Source organism: Entelurus aequoreus, linkage group LG27, assembly GCF_033978785.1.
Source record: "Entelurus aequoreus isolate RoL-2023_Sb linkage group LG27, RoL_Eaeq_v1.1, whole genome shotgun sequence".
In the NCBI taxonomy this organism is placed as follows: domain Eukaryota; kingdom Metazoa; phylum Chordata; class Actinopteri; order Syngnathiformes; family Syngnathidae; genus Entelurus; species Entelurus aequoreus.
Window position 1 is genome coordinate 39,385,960 of NC_084757.1, and position 17,183 is coordinate 39,403,142.

At 29.3% G+C, this 17,183-nt stretch overlaps 1 protein-coding gene across 2 annotated transcripts in view; it reads right to left on the reverse strand.

The window, feature by feature from the left end:
* Window positions 1-7,292: 7,292 nt before the first annotated feature.
* Window positions 7,293-17,183, reverse strand: part of LOC133644558 (zinc finger protein Gfi-1b-like) — an 18,865-nt gene continuing 8,974 nt past the window's right edge. For both annotated transcript variants that reach the window (XM_062039133.1, XM_062039132.1), the window contains exons 5-6: window positions 8,478-8,643; window positions 7,293-7,576 (exon numbers count right to left, since the gene is read on the reverse strand). In XM_062039133.1, coding sequence (XP_061895117.1) covers window positions 7,398-7,576; window positions 8,478-8,643 — 345 coding nt within the window. In that variant the 3' untranslated portion in view covers window positions 7,293-7,397. The remainder of the gene's footprint in view (window positions 7,577-8,477; window positions 8,644-17,183) is intronic.

The following is a 17,183-nucleotide window of genomic DNA, read 5'->3' on the forward strand; positions in this document are numbered from 1 at the left end:
GTTGAAAACATGTCAGTTGATGTTGTTTCAACATTGAAATATAGTTGAAAACATGTCAGTTGATGTTGTTTCAACATTGAAATATAGTTGAAAACATGTCAGTTGATGTTGTTTCAACATTGAAATATAGTTGAAAACATGTCAGTTGATGTTGTTTCAACATTGAAATATAGTTGAAAACATGTCAGTTGATGTTGTTTCAACATTGAAATATAGTTGAAAACATGTCAGTTGATGTTGTTTCAACATTGAAATATAGTTGAAAACATGTCAGTTGTTGTTGTTTCAACATTGAAATATAGTTGAAAACATGTCAGTTGATGTTGTTTCAACATTGAAATATGGTTGAAAACATGTCAGTTGATGTTGTTTCAACATTGAAATATGGTTGAAAACATGTCAGTTGTTGTTTCAACATTGAAATATAGTTGAAAACATGTCAGTTGTTGTTTCAACATTGAAATATAGTTAAAAACATGTCAGTTGTTGTTGTTTCAACATTGAAATATAGTTGAAAACATGTCAGTTGATGTTTCAACATTGAAATATAGTTGAAAACATGTCAGTTGTTGTTGTTTCAACATTGAAATATAGTTGAAAACATGTCAGTTGATGTTTCAACATTGAAATATAGTTGAAAACATGTCAGTTGATGTTTCAACATTGAAATATAGTTGAAAACATGTCAGTTGATGTTTCAACATTGAAATATAGTTGAAAACATGTCAGTTGTTGTTGTTTCAACATTGAAATATAGTTGAAAACATGTCAGTTGTTGTTGTTTCAACATTGAAATATAGTTGAAAACATGTCAGTTGATGTTTCAACATTGAAATATAGTTGAAAACATGTCAGTTGATGTTTCAACATTGAAATATAGTTGAAAACATGTCAGTTGTTGTTGTTTCAACATTGAAATATAGTTGAAAACATGTCAGTTGATGTTTCAACATTGAAATATAGTTGAAAACATGTCAGTTGATGTTTCAACATTGAAATATAGTTGAAAACATGTCAGTTGTTGTTGTTTCAACATTGAAATATAGTTGAAAACATGTCAGTTGTTGTTGTTTCAACATTGAAATATAGTTGAAAACATGTCAGTTGTTGTTTCAACATTGAAATATAGTTGAAAACATGTCAGTTGATGTTGTTTCAACATCGAAATATAGTTGAAAACATGTCAGTTGATGTTGTTTCAACATTGAAATATAGTTGAAAACATGTCAGTTGTTGTTGTTTCAACATTGAAATATAGTTGAAAACATGTCAGTTGATGTTGTTTCAACATTGAAATATAGTTGAAAACATGTCAGTTGTTGTTGTTTCAACATTGAAATATAGTTGAAAACATGTCAGTTGTTGTTGTTTCAACATTGAAATATAGTTGAAAACATGTCAGTTGTTGTTGTTTCAACATTGAAATATAGTTGAAAACATGTCAGTTGTTGTTGTTTCAACATTGAAATATAGTTGAAAACATGTCAGTTGTTGTTTCAACATTGAAATATAGTTGAAAACATGTCAGTTGTTGTTGTTTCAACATTGAAATATAGTTGAAAACATGTCAGTTGATGTTGTTTCAACATTGAAATATAGTTGAAAACATGTCAGTTGTTGTTTCAACATTGAAATATAGTTGAAAACATGTCAGTTGTTGTTGTTTCAACATTGAAATATAGTTGAAAACATGTCAGTTGTTGTTTCAACATTGAAATATAGTTGAAAACATGTCAGTTGATGTTGTTTCAACATTGAAATATAGTTGAAAACATGTCAGTTGATGTTGTTTCAACATTGAAATATAGTTGAAAACATGTCAGTTGTTGTTGTTTCAACATTGAAATATAGTTGAAAACATGTCAGTTGTTGTTTCAACATTGAAATATAGTTGAAAACATGTCAGTTGATGTTGTTTCAACATTGAAATATAGTTGAAAACATGTCAGTTGTTGTTGTTTCAACATTGAAATATAGTTGAAAACATGTCAGTTGATGTTGTTTCAACATTGAAATATAGTTGAAAACATGTCAGTTGTGAGTAAAGCTTTGGCTTCCAAACATTTAATCACTTGCCCGTACGTGCGTGTCGCTATGTGCATGTCACGTACGTAACTTTGGGCAAATATATGTTTCTTGCCGACTCTGATGGCGGCCAGGGTGTCGTCGAAAGCTACAACGCCCGCCGCCGCTCCGTAGCTAAGGTAGCTTCAATGGCTCGTTAGCAACAGCATTGTTAAGCTTCGCCAGGCGGGAAAGCATTAACCGTGTAGTTACATGTCCATGGTTTAATAGTATTGTTGATCTGCTGTCTATCCTTCCAGTCAGGGGTTTATTTCTTTTGTTTCTATCTGCATTTGAGCCCGATGCTATCACGTTAGCTCCGTAGCTAAAGAGCGTTGCCGATGTATTGTCGTGGAGATAAAAGTCACTGTGAATGTCCATTTGGCGTTGTGGACTGTCATTTTCAAGAGGATATAGTATCCCAGGTGCTTTCAAATACAAATCCGTGATCTACAATAGAAAAAGGAGAGAGTGTGGAATCCAATGAGCCAGCTTGTACCTAAGTTACGGTCAGAGCGAAAAAAGATGCGTCCTGCACTGCATTCTTGTCCTTCACTCTCACGTTCCTCATCCACGAATCTTTCATCCTGGCTCAAATTAATGGGGTAATCGTCACTTTCTCGGTCCAAATCTCTCTCGCTGCTGGTGTAAACAATGTGCAGATGTGAGGAGCCTTTCAGCCTGTGACGTCACGCTACTTTCAACCTGTGACGTCACGCTACTTTCAACCTGTGACGTCACGCTACTTTCAACCTGTGACGTCACGCTACTTTCAACCTGTGACGTCACGCTACTTCCAACCTGTGACGTCACGCTACTTTCAACCTGTGACGTCACGCTACTTTCAACCTGTGACGTCACGCTACTTTCAACCTGTGACGTCACGCTACTTTCAACCTGTGACGTCACGCTACTTTCAAGCTGTGACGTCACGCTACTTTCAACCTGTGACGTCACGCTACTTCCTGTACAGGCAAGGCTTTTTTATCAGCGAGCAAAAGTTGCCAACTTTATCGTCGATTTTCTCTACTAAATCCTTTCAGCAAAAATATGGCAATATCGCCAAATGATCAAGTATGACACATAGAATGGATCTGCTATCCCCGTTTCAATAAGAGAATCTCATTTCAGTAGGACTTTAACATTGTTGGAGGCAACAAACACCAGCAGTTTCATATGCGCATTCACCCAACCCTTCTTTAGTGACAAATAAAATGTTTTTTTTTTCAAATTCAAGACAAAGTTATATGTTTTTGGTAACACTTTAGTAAGGGGAACATATTCTAAGTAACAAAGACTTCATTTAGAGTTATTTGGTTAGGGTTAAGTCCAGGGTTAGAGGGTTAGGGCCAGGGTTAGAGGGTTAGGGTTATAATAAGGCCATGCCGTTAAAGGCATTAATAAGTACTTAATAATGACTAGTTAAGAGCCAATATGTTACTAATTTGCATGTTAATAAGCAACTAATTAATGGTGAATATGTTCCCCATACTAAAGTGTTAGCATGTTTTATTAGTGGTGCACTTGATGAAGCGTGCATGAACATCACCTTGTTCAAACAACAAAATCAACATAAACTCACAACAAATGACACACCTGCAAATCAGTCTGACTTCTGCTGTTGTCGTATCCATAATACGCCGATAGGGAGAAGTTTTTATTTACACGGTGAGTCGGGTGTGTCTTGACCTCCACCGAACCCCTGAGCCCGACTCACCGAACCCTTAGGGTTCAAACCAACCCAGGTTAAGAACCACTGCCCAAGACGTATAAGATTTCATGGGATTTAGCGATTAGCAGTGACAGTAAACGTATAGCATGTTCTATATGTTATAGTTATTTGAATGACTCTTACCATAATATGTGAGGTTAACATAGCAGTTGGTTATTTATGCCTCATATAACGTACACTTATTCAGCCTGTTGTTCACTATTCTTTAGACATTTTAAATTGCCTTTCAAACTGTATAATGCACATGTTCCTCCACTGCACTTAAATGTAGAATATATTTATATTATTCATATATTATATATAATACATTATATTATTTTTTGTTATTATTATTGTCTATTGTGAGTGAACTGTGGTGCTGAATTTCCCCCAGGGATCAATAAAGTATTTTCTATTCTATTCTATTCTAAATATCTATTCTTGCTGTTGGCTTTTATCAAATACATTTCCCCAAAAAATGCGACTTATACTCCAGTGCGACTTATATATGTGTTTTCCCTTCTTTATTATGCACTTTCGGCCGGTGCGACTTATACTCCAGAGCGACTTATACTGCAAAAAATACAGTACATATATTTTTACAAGCATGTTTTGTTGTCCCGTGCAAAGGAGAGGACAGGAGGAGCACACACACATCATGATTCTATTTCAAATGTAAAGTTTCAATTTCAAATGTAAAGTTTCTATTTCAAATGTAAAGTTTCTATTTCAAATGTAAAGTTTCAATTTCAAATGTAAAGTTTCTATTTCAAATGTAAAGTTTCTATTTCAAATGTAAAGTTTCAATTTCAAATGTAAAGTTTCTATTTCAAATGTAAAGTTTCTATTTCAAATGTAAAGTTTCAATTTCAAATGTAAAGTTTCTATTTCAAATGTAAAGTTTCTATTTCAAATGTAAAGTTTCAATTTCAAATGTAAAGTTTCTATTTCAAATGTAAAGTTTCTATTTCAAATGTAAAGTTTCTATTTCAAATGTAAAGTTTCTATTTCAAATGTAAAGTTTCTATTTCAAATGTAAAGTTTCTATTTCAAATGTAAAGTTTCTATTTCAAATGTAAAGTTTCTATTTCAAATGTAAAGTTTCTATTTCAAATGTAAAGTTTCAATTTCAAATGTAAAGTTTCTATTTCAAATGTAAAGTTTCTATTTCAAATGTAAAGTTTCTATTTCAAATGTAAAGTTTCTATTTCAAATGTAAAGTTTCTATTTCAAATGTAAAGTTTCTATTTCAAATGTAAAGTTTCTATTTCAAATGTAAAGATTCAATTTCAAATGTAAAGTTTCTATTTCAAATGTAAAGCTTCTATTTCAAATGTAAAGTTTCTATTTCAAATGTAAAGTTTCTATTTCAAATGTAAAGTTTCTATTTCAAATGTAAAGTTTCAATTTCAAATGTAAAGTTTCTATTTCAAATGTAAAGTTTCTATTTCAAATGTAAAGTTTCTATTTCAAATGTAAAGTTTCTATTTCAAATGTAAAGTTTCTATTTCAAATGTAAAGTTTCTATTTCAAATGTAAAGTTTCTATTTCAAATGTAAAGTTTCTATTTCAAATGTAAAGTTTCTATTTCAAATGTAAAGTTTCTATTTCAAATGTAAAGTTTCTATTTCAAATGTAAAGTTTCTATTTCAAATGTAAAGATTCAATTTCAAATGTAAAGTTTCTATTTCAAATGTAAAGTTTCAATTTCAAATGTAAAGTTTCTATTTCAAATGTAAAGTTTCTATTTCAAATGTAACGTTTCTATTTCAAATGTAAAGTTTCTATTTCAAATGTAAAGTTTCAATTTCAAATGTAAAGTTTCTATTTCAAATGTAAAGTTTCTATTTCAAATATAAAGTTTCTATTTCAAATGTAAAGTTTCTATTTCAAATGTAAAGTTTCTATTTCAAATGTAAAGTTTGTATTTCAAATGTAAAGTTTCTATTTCAAATGTAAAGTTTCAATTTCAAATGTAAAGTTTCAATTTCAAATGTAAAGTTTCTATTTCAAATGTAAAGTTTCAATTTCAAATGTAAAGTTTCTATTTCAAATGTAAAGTTTCTATTTCAAATGTAAAGTTTCTATTTCAAATGTAAAGATTCGATTTCAAATGTAAAGTTTCTATTTCAAATGTAAAGTTTCTATTTCAAATGTAAAGTTTCTATTTCAAATGTAAAGATTCAATTTCAAATGTAAAGTTTCTATTTCAAATGTAAAGCTTCTATTTCAAATGTAAAGTTTCTATTTCAAATGTAAAGTTTCTATTTCAAATGTAAAGTTTCTATTTCAAATGTAAAGTTTCTATTTCAAATGTAAAGTTTCTATTTCAAATGTAAAGTTTCTATTTCAAATGTAAAGTTTCTATTTCAAATGTAAAGTTTCTATTTCAAATGTAAAGTTTCTATTTCAAATGTAAAGTTTCTATTTCAAATGTAAAGTTTCTATTTCAAATGTAAAGTTTCTATTTCAAATGTAAAGTTTCTATTTCAAATGTAAAGATTCAATTTCAAATGTAAAGTTTCTATTTCAAATGTAAAGTTTCAATTTCAAATGTAAAGTTTCTATTTCAAATGTAAAGTTTCTATTTCAAATGTAACGTTTCTATTTCAAATGTAAAGTTTCTATTTCAAATGTAAAGTTTCAATTTCAAATGTAAAGTTTCTATTTCAAATGTAAAGTTTCTATTTCAAATATAAAGTTTCTATTTCAAATGTAAAGTTTCTATTTCAAATGTAAAGTTTCTATTTCAAATGTAAAGTTTGTATTTCAAATGTAAAGTTTCAATTTCAAATGTAAAGTTTCAATTTCAAATGTAAAGTTTCTATTTCAAATGTAAAGTTTCTATTTCAAATGTAAAGTTTCTATTTCAAATGTAAAGTTTCTATTTCAAATGTAAAGTTTGTATTTCAAATGTAAAGTTTCAATTTCAAATGTAAAGATTCAATTTCAAATGTAAAGTTTCTATTTCAAATGTAAAGTTTCAATTTCAAATGTAAAGTTTCTATTTCAAATGTAAAGTTTCTATTTCAAATGTAACGTTTCTATTTCAAATGTAAAGTTTCTATTTCAAATGTAAAGTTTCAATTTCAAATGTAAAGTTTCTATTTCAAATGTAAAGTTTCTATTTCAAATATAAAGTTTCTATTTCAAATGTAAAGTTTCTATTTCAAATGTAAAGTTTCTATTTCAAATGTAAAGTTTGTATTTCAAATGTAAAGTTTCAATTTCAAATGTAAAGTTTCAATTTCAAATGTAAAGTTTCTATTTCAAATGTAAAGTTTCTATTTCAAATGTAAAGTTTCTATTTCAAATGTAAAGTTTCTATTTCAAATGTAAAGTTTGTATTTCAAATGTAAAGTTTCAATTTCAAATGTAAAGTTTCAATTTCAAATGTAAAGTTTCTATTTCAAATGTAAAGTTTCTATTTCAAATGTAAAGTTTCTATTTCAAATGTAAAGTTTCTATTTCAAATGTAAAGGTGCTTCCAGACAAACAAAAAAAGAAAGCAGCGTTTATTGATGATTTATTGAACACGCCCAGTGACATATTTTAGTGTTGAAGTATTTCCTTGTTGAAAAATAAATAATGTTTTTGTTTGTTGAGCAGCGGCTGACATGTTTCACTTGAGGTTGTGTTGTGTGTCTTTGTGTCTCCGCAGGTCCACTTTGCGCTGGAAGCCTTTGCCACAACGCTCGCAGCCGAATGGTTTGAATCCCGTGTGCTTGCGGCTGTGCGTGATGAGGTTGGAGCTCTGGCTGAACGCCTTGCCGCACACCTGGCACCTGTGCGGCTTCTCACCTGCGGAGGACAACAAGGTTAGTGGCATAGACCCAGGCGGCGGTGTGGATGAAACACTTGCCTGTGTGGATGAAACATTTGCCTGTGTGGATGAAACACTTGCCTGTGTGGATGAAACACTTGCCTGTGTGGATGAAACACTTGCCTGTGTGGATGAAACACTTGCCTGTGTGGATGAAACATTTGCCTGTGTGGATGAAACACTTGCCTGTGTGGATGAAGCACTTGCCTGTGTGGATGAAACACTTGCCTGTGTGGATGAAACACTTGCCTGTGTGGATGAAACATTTGCCTGTGTGGATGAAACACTTGCCTGTGTGGATGAAACATTTGCCTGCGTGGATGAAACACTTGCCTGTGTGGATGAAACATTTGCCTGCGTGGATGAAACACTTGCCTGCGTGGATGAAACACTTGCCTGTGTGGATGAAGCACTTGCCTGTGTAGATGAAACACTTGCCTGTGTGGATGAAACACTTGCCTGTGTGGATGAAACACTTGCCTGTGTGGATGAAACACTTGCCGGTGTGGATGAAACACTTGCCTGTGTGGATGAAGCACTTGTCTGTGTGGATGAAACACTTGCCTGTGTGGATGAAACACTTGCCTGTGTGGATGAAACATTTGCCTGTGTGGATGAAACACTTGCCTGTGTGGATGAAACACTTGCCTGTGTGGATGAAACATTTGCCTGTGTGGATGAAACACTTGCCTGTGTGGATGAAACACTTGCCTGTGTGGATGAAACATTTGCCTGTGTGGATGAAACACTTGCCTGTGTGGATGAAACACTTGCCTGTGTGGATGAAACACTTGCCTGTGTGGATGAAACACTTGCCTGTGTGGATGAAACACTTGCCTGTGTGGATGAAACACTTGCCTGTGTGGATGAAACACTTGCCTGTGTGGATGAAGGTGTGCTTCTTCATGTCCGACTTCTGGTGAAACCTCTTGCCGCAGTACTGGCATGGGTATGGCCGCGTGTCCGAGTGGATGAGCAGGTGCGTGGACAGCGTGGATGACCTCTTGAAGCTTTTGCCGCAGATTTTGCAGTCGAAACTTCTCTCCTGTGTGGGTGGGGGGGGGGGGGCAGGGGGGGTGTAGTGACGTCAGCAAGTGGCAATCACCCCACTTTGATCTTTGCATCTAATATTACATGACTAATGTACAAACCCCGTTTCCATATGAGTTGGGAAATGGTGTTAGATGTAAATATAAAGAGAATACAATGATTTGCAAATCCTTTTCAAGCCATATTCAGTTGAATATGCTACAAAGACAACATATTTCATGTTCAAACTCATAAACTGTATTTTTTGTTGCAAATAATAATGAAGTTAGAATGTCATGGCTGCAACACGTGCCAAAGTAGTTGTGAAAGGGCATGTTCACCACTGTGTTACATGGCCTTTCCTTTGAACAACACTCAGTTTTGGTTTGGGAAGTGAGGAGACACATTTTTGAAGTGGAATTCTTTCCCATTCTTGCTTGATGTACAGCTTAAGTTGTTCAACAGTCCGGGGGTCTCCCTTCTCACATTGCAGGTGCCACACATTTTCAATGTCTGGACTACAGGCAGGCCAGTCTAGTACCCGCACTCTTTTACTATGAAGCCACGTTGATGGAACACGTGGCTTGGCATTGTCTTGCTGAAATAAGCAGGGGCGTCCATGGTAACGTTGCTTGGATGGCAACATATGTTGCTCCAAAAGCTGTATGTACCTTTCAGCATTAATGGTGCCTTCACAGATGTGTAAGTTACCCATGTCTTGGCCACTAATACACCCCCATACCATCACACATGCTGCCTTTTACACTTTCACCCTAGAACAATCCAGATGGTTCTTTTCCTCTTTGGTCCGGAGGACACGACGTCCACAGTTTCCAAAAACAATTTGAAATGTGGACTCGTCAGACCACAGAACACTTTTCCACTTTGCATCAGTCCATCTTAGATGAGCTCAGGCCCAGCGAAGCCGACGGCGTTTCTGGGTGTTGTTGATAAACGGTTTTGGCCTTGCATAGGAGAGTTTTAACTTGCACTTACAGATGTAGCGACCAACTGTAGTTACTGACAGTGGCTTTCTGAAGTGTTCCTGTGCCCATGTGGTGATATCCTTTACACACTGATGTTGATGCAGTACAGCCTGAGGGATGGAAGGTCACGGGCTTAGCTGCTTACCTGCAGTGATTTCTCCACATTCTCTTTGATGATATTACGGAGCGTAGATGGTGAAATCCCTCAATTCCTTGCAATAGCTGCTTGAGAAAGGTTGTTCTTAAACTGTTCAACAATTTGCTCAGGCATTTGTTGACAAAGTGGTGACCCTCGCCCCATCCTTGTTTGTGAATGACTGAGCATTTCATGGAATCTACTTTTATACCCAATCATGGCACCCACCTGTTCCCAATTATCCTGTTCACCTGTGGGATGTTCCAAATAAGTGTTTGATGAGCATTCCTCAACTTTATCAGTATTTATTGCCACCTTTCACAACTTCTTTGTCACGTGTTGCTGACATCAAATTATAAAGTTAATGATTATTTGCACAAAAATAAAGTTTATGAGTTTGAACATGAAATATGTTGTCTTTGTAGCATATTCAACTGAATATGGCTTGAAAAGGATTTGCAAATCATTGTATTCTGTTTATATTTACATCTAACACCATTTCCCATCTCATATGGAAACGGGGTTTGTATATAATATTACATGACTAATGTAATTAATATTACATGACTAATGTAATTCATATTACATGACTAATGTAATTAATATTACATGACTAATGTAATTTATATTACATGACTAATGTAATTAATACTACATGACTAATGTAATTAATACTACATGACTAATGTAATTAATATTACATGACTAATGTAATTAATACTACATGACTAATGTAATTAATATTACATGACTAATGTAATTAATATTACATGACTAATGTAATTAATATTACATGACTAATGTAATTTATATTACATGACTAATGTAATTAATACTACATGACTAATGTAATTAATATTACATGACTAATGCATAACTAATGAATGAATGTGTCTTTGTCAGCAGGTAATACCTGTTTGCTTTACAGTTACATTCATAGGAGAAAATGTTACTGTATAATTCTGTCTTTTTACAGCTCATTACTGTAAAACTAAGAATCTAATTCTGCTTCCAGAGTTGCCCGTTTTTTTGTACCGTAAAATCTACAGTCGTGTGTTACTGTGAATGGAGAAACAATACTACTGTTTTTATCTACACTCATTTTTACTACCTTACCATACTGTACAATCTACAGTCCTTGTTACAGTGCATTACTGGAGATAGAAAAACTATACAACTGTATTTATTACAGTAAAATGTGGACTCGTGTTTACAGTGAATTACTGTAAATGGAAAAACTATACAACTGTATTTTTTTTTTTTTACAGATAAAAACGTCTTTTTTAGTGGTAAAATCTTGTTCAGTTTTATTTACCGTCAAATCTACAGTAATGTTACTGTCTATTACTCTAAATAGAAAAATGATATTACTGTTTTTTTAACAGTAAAATCTAAAATACCTTACTATACCGTGAAATCTACAGTCCTTTTTACAGTACATTACTGTAAATGGAAAAACCATACCACTGTTTTGTGACTAAGAACTATGCTAGTTTTTACGGTTTTCCAAAGCAAGGAACAATACCACTGGGCTTTTCTTTACTTTTCAATAAAAACTGTTTTTTATGGTATAGAATTATGGTGTGATTTTACCGTAAAATCTACCATCCCTGTTTTTACAGTGCATTACTGTTAATAGAAAAACAATACCACAGTTTTTTACGGTAATATCTACGCTAATTGTTACAGTACCTTACTTTAAATGGAAAACCATGCAATATGTTATTTTAATGGTAACATCCTGGCGACTGAGCTGCCAGTTTTTTACTGTAAAGTCCTTGTTTTTACAGTGCTTGACTGTAATTAGAAAAACAATTGCATTGTTTTTTTCAGTAAAATTGATGCTCAGTTTTAAAAAACAAACAAACTAGATACCACTGTTTTTTTTTATGGTCAAATCTACATTTGTTTTTTTTTACAGTGCATTACTGTAAATGAAAAAAAAAGTTATTTTAATGGTAAAATCCTGATGACTGTATTGCCACTTTTTTTTTTACTGTTAAATCTGCTGTCTGCGTTTTTACAGTGCATGACTGTAAATAGGACAACAATACCATTTCTTTAACCGTAAAATCTACGCTCAGTTTTACAAAAAAAACATACCTTTGTTTTTTCACGATAAAATGTACATTCATCTTTACAGTTTTACAGAAAAACTATATTGTTTGTTTACAATTAATTCGATTCAGTTTTACAGAAAAACGATACCACTGTTTTTTTTTTACGGTAAAATCTCTGGTCATTTTCACAGTGAATTACTGTAAACGGAAAAACTGTTTTTTATCAAAAAATCTTGGCGTTTTTGTTGTTGTTGTTTTTTACCGTAGAATATGCAGTCGTTCTTACAGTGCATTACTGTAAATAAAAAAAACGATACAACTGTATTTTTTGTTAATCGGTCAAATCATTTTTACAATTTTAAAATTTTTACAATACTTTACTGTAAACGGAAAAACAATACCGCTGTTTTTTGACCGTAAAATCTATGCTCATTTTTACAGTTTTAAAGAAAAATGAACAGTGCCACTTTTTTTTCCCTGTAAAAACTGTTTTATTTATGGTAAAATCTTGGCCACTGAGGTGCCAGTTGTTGTTTTTTTTTTACCATAAAACCTACAGTCATTGTTTTTACAGTGCATTACTGTAAATAAAAAAACAATACAGCTGTTTTGTTTTTTTATGTTGGAATTTACTCTCATTTTTACAGCGCGTTAACAAAATAAAGGTAGCATTGCTTTTTTAATGGTCAAATTTGCCGACTGAGTTCCCAATTTTTTTTTAGGTAAAATTTGCAATCGTTGTTTTCAACGTCCATTACTGTAAATAGAAAAAAAAACATGAAGCTGTTTTTTTAATGATAAAATGTAGTGGTTGTTTTACAGGGAAAACTCTTATTTTTATAGTGATATTACTTTTGTTTTTTTCCCCTTAAAATCTACATGTTTCTCTTAAAGTAAATATTTGTATTGACTGAACAGACAATAATTGTTTGTTTTTCAACATTTTAGTAGATTCATGCAACATATTTATTATGTGTATTTAATTCAACATATTTATTATGTGTATTTAATTCATGCAACATATTCATTATGTGTATTTAATTAAACATATTTATTATGTGTATTTAATTCATGCAACATATTCATTATGTGTATTTAATTCATGCAACATATTTATTATGTGTATTTAATTCAACATATTATGTGTATTTAATGCATGCAACATATTTATTATGTGTATTTAATTCAACATATTATGTGTATTTAATGCATGCAACATATTTATTATGTGTATTTAATTCATGCAACATATTCATTATGTGTATTTAATTCATGCAACATATTTATTATGTGTATTCAATTCAACATATTATGTGTATTTAATGCATGCAACATATTCATTATGTGTATTTAATTCAACATATTTATTATGTGTATTTAATTCATGCAACATATTCATTATGTATATTTAATTCAACATATTTATTATGTGTATTTAATTTATGCAACATATTCATTATGTGTATTTAATTCATGCAACATATTTATTATGTGTATTTAATGCATGCAACATATTCATTATGTGTATTTAATTCAACATATTTATTATGTGTATTTAATTCATGCAACATATTATGTGTATTTAATTCAACATATTTATTATGTGTATTTAATTCATGCAACATATTCATTGTGTATTTAATTCATGCAACATATTTATTATGTGTATTTAATTCATGCAACATATGTGTATTTAATTCATGCAACATATTTAAATATGTGTATTTAATTCATTCAACATATCCATTATGTGTATTTTTTTTTTTTTAAATTTAAAGTTAAAGTAGCAATGATAGTCACACACACACACACTAGATGTGGTGAAATGTGTCCTCTGCATTTGACCCATCCTCTTGTTCACCCCCTGGGAAGTGAAGGGAGCAGTGGGCAGCATTTTTGGTGATTTAACCCCCAATTCCAAGCCTTGATGCTCAGTGCCAAGCAGGGAGGTAATGGCTCCCATTTTTATAGTCTTTGGTATGACTCGGCCGGGGTTTGAACTCACAACCTACCCATCTCAGGGCGGACACTCTAACCACTAGGCTAATTCATGCAACATATTTACCATGTGTATTTAAATTATGCAGCATATTCATTATGTGTATTTAATTCATGCAACATATTTATTATGTGTATTTAATTCAACATATTCATTATGTGTATTTAATTCATGCAACATATTCATTATGTGTATTTAATTCAACATATTTATTATGTGTATTTAATTCATGCAACATATTTATTATGTGTATTTAATTCAACATATTTATTATGTGTATTTAATTCATGCAACATATTCATTATGTGTATTTAATTCATGCAACATATTATGTGTATTTAATTCAACATATTTATTATGTGTATTTAATTCATGCAACATATTTATTATGTGTATTTAATTCAACATTTTTATTATGTGTATTTAATTCATGCAACATATTCATTATGTGTATTTAATTCATGCAACATATTTATTATGTGTATTTAATTTATACAACATATTTATTATGTGTATTTAATTCATGCATTATATTTATTATGAGTATTTAATTCATGCAACATATTCATTATGTGTATTTAATTCACGCAACATATTTATTATGTGTATTTAATTAATGCAATATATTTATTATGTGTATTTAATTCAATATATTAAGTGTATTTAATGTATGCAACATATTCATTATGTGTATTTAATGTATGCAGCATATTTATTTTGTGAATTTAATTCAACATATTTATTATGTGTATTTAATTCATGCAACATATTTATTATGCGTATTTAATTCAACATATTTATTATGTGTATTTAATTCATGCAACATATTCATTATGTGTATTTAATTCATGCAACATTTTTTATTATGTGTATTTAATTCATACAACATATTTATTATGTGTATTTAATTCATGCAACATTTTTATTATGTGTATTTAATTTATACAACATATTTATGTGTATTTAATTCATGCATTATATTTATTATGACTATTTAATTAATGCAACATATTCATTTTTATTATATGTATTTAATTCATGCAACATATTTATTATGTGTATTTAATTCATGCAACATATTTATTATGTATTTAATTCAACATATTTGTTATGTGTCTTTAATTCAACATATTTATTATTTGTATTTAATTCAACATATTTATTATGTGTATATTTAATTCAATATATTTATTATGTGTATATTTAATTCAACATATTTATTATGTGTATTTAATTCAACATGACTATTATGTGTATTTAATTCATGCAACATATTCATTATGTGTATTTAATTCAACATAACTATTATGTGTATTTAATTCAACATAATTATTATGTGTATTTAATTCAACATAATTATTATGTGTATTTAATTCAACATAATTATTATGTGTATTTAATTCAACATAACTATTATGTGTATTTAATTCAACATAACTATTATGTGTAATTAATTCATGCAACATATTTATTATGTGTATTTAATTCAACATAACTATTATGTGTATTTAATTCAACATAACTATTATGTGTATTTAATTGAACATAATTATTATGTGTATTTAATTAACATAACTATTATGTGTATTTAATTCAACATAATTATTATGTGTATTTAATTCAACATAATTATTATGTGTATTTAATTCAACATATTTATTATGTGTATTTAATTCAACATAACTATTATGTGTATTTAATTCAACATAACTATTATGTGTATTTAATTCAACATAACTATTATGTGTATTTAATTCAACATAATTATTATGTGTATTTAATTCAACATAACTATTGTGTGTATTTAATTCAACATAATTATTATGTGTATTTAATTCAACATAACTATTATGTGTATTTAATTCAACATAACTATTATGTGTATTTAATTCAACATAACTATTATGTGTAATTAATTCATGCAACATATTTATTATGTGTATTTAATTCAACATAATTATTATGTGTATTTAATTCAACATAATTATTATGTGTATTTAATTCAACATAACTATTATGTGTATTTAATTCAACATAATTATTATGTGTATGTAATTCAACATAACTATTATGTGTATTTAATTCAACATAATTATTATGTGTATTTAATTGAACATAATTATTATGTGTATTTAATTGAACATAATTATTATGTGTATTTAATTCAACATAATTATTATGTGTATTTAATTCAACATATTTATTATGTGTATTTAATTCAACATAATTATTATGTGTATTTAATTCAACATAAGTATTATGTGTATTTAATTCAACATAATTATTATGTGTATTTAATTCAACATAATTATTATGTGTATTTAATTCAACATAACTATTATGTGTATTTAATTCAACATAATTATTATGTGTATTTAATTCAACATAATTATTATGTGTATTTAATTAAAATAATTATTATGTGTATTTAATTCAACATAATGATTATGTGTATTTAATTCAATATAACTATTATGTGTATTTAATTGAACATAATTATTATGTGTATTTAATTCAACATAATTATTATGTGTATTTAATTCAACATAACTATTATGTGTATTTAATTCAACATAACTATTATGTGTATTTAATTCAACATAATTATTATGTGTATTTAATTCAACACAACTATTATGTGTATTTAATTCAACATAATTATTATGTGTATTTAATTCAACATAATTATTATGTGTATTTAATTCAACATAAGTATTATGTGTATTTAATTCAACATAATTATTATGTGTATTTAATTCAACATAAGTATTATGTGTATTTAATTCAACATAATTATTATGTGTATTTAATTCAACATAACTATTATGTGTATTTAATTCAACATAATTATTATGTGTATTTAATTCAACACAACTATTATGTGTATTTAATTCAACATAATTATTATGTGTATTTAATTCAACATAATTATTATGTGTATTTAATTCAACATAAGTATTATGTGTATTTAATTCAACATAATTATTATGTGTATTTAATTCAACATAATTATTATGTGTATTTAATTCAACATAACTATTATGTGTATTTAATTCAACATAATTATTATGTGTATTTAATTCAACATAATTATTATGTGTATTTAATTCAACATATTTATTATGTGTATTTAATTCAACATAACTATTATGTGTATTTAATTCAACATAACTATTATGTGTATTTAATTCAACATAATTATTATGTGTATTTAATTCAACATAACTATTCTGTGTATTTAATTCAACATAACTATTATGTGTAATTAATTCATGCAACATATTTATTATGTGTATTTAATTCAACATAATTATTATGTGTATTTAATTCAACATAACTATTATGTGTATTTAATTGAACATAATTATTATGTGT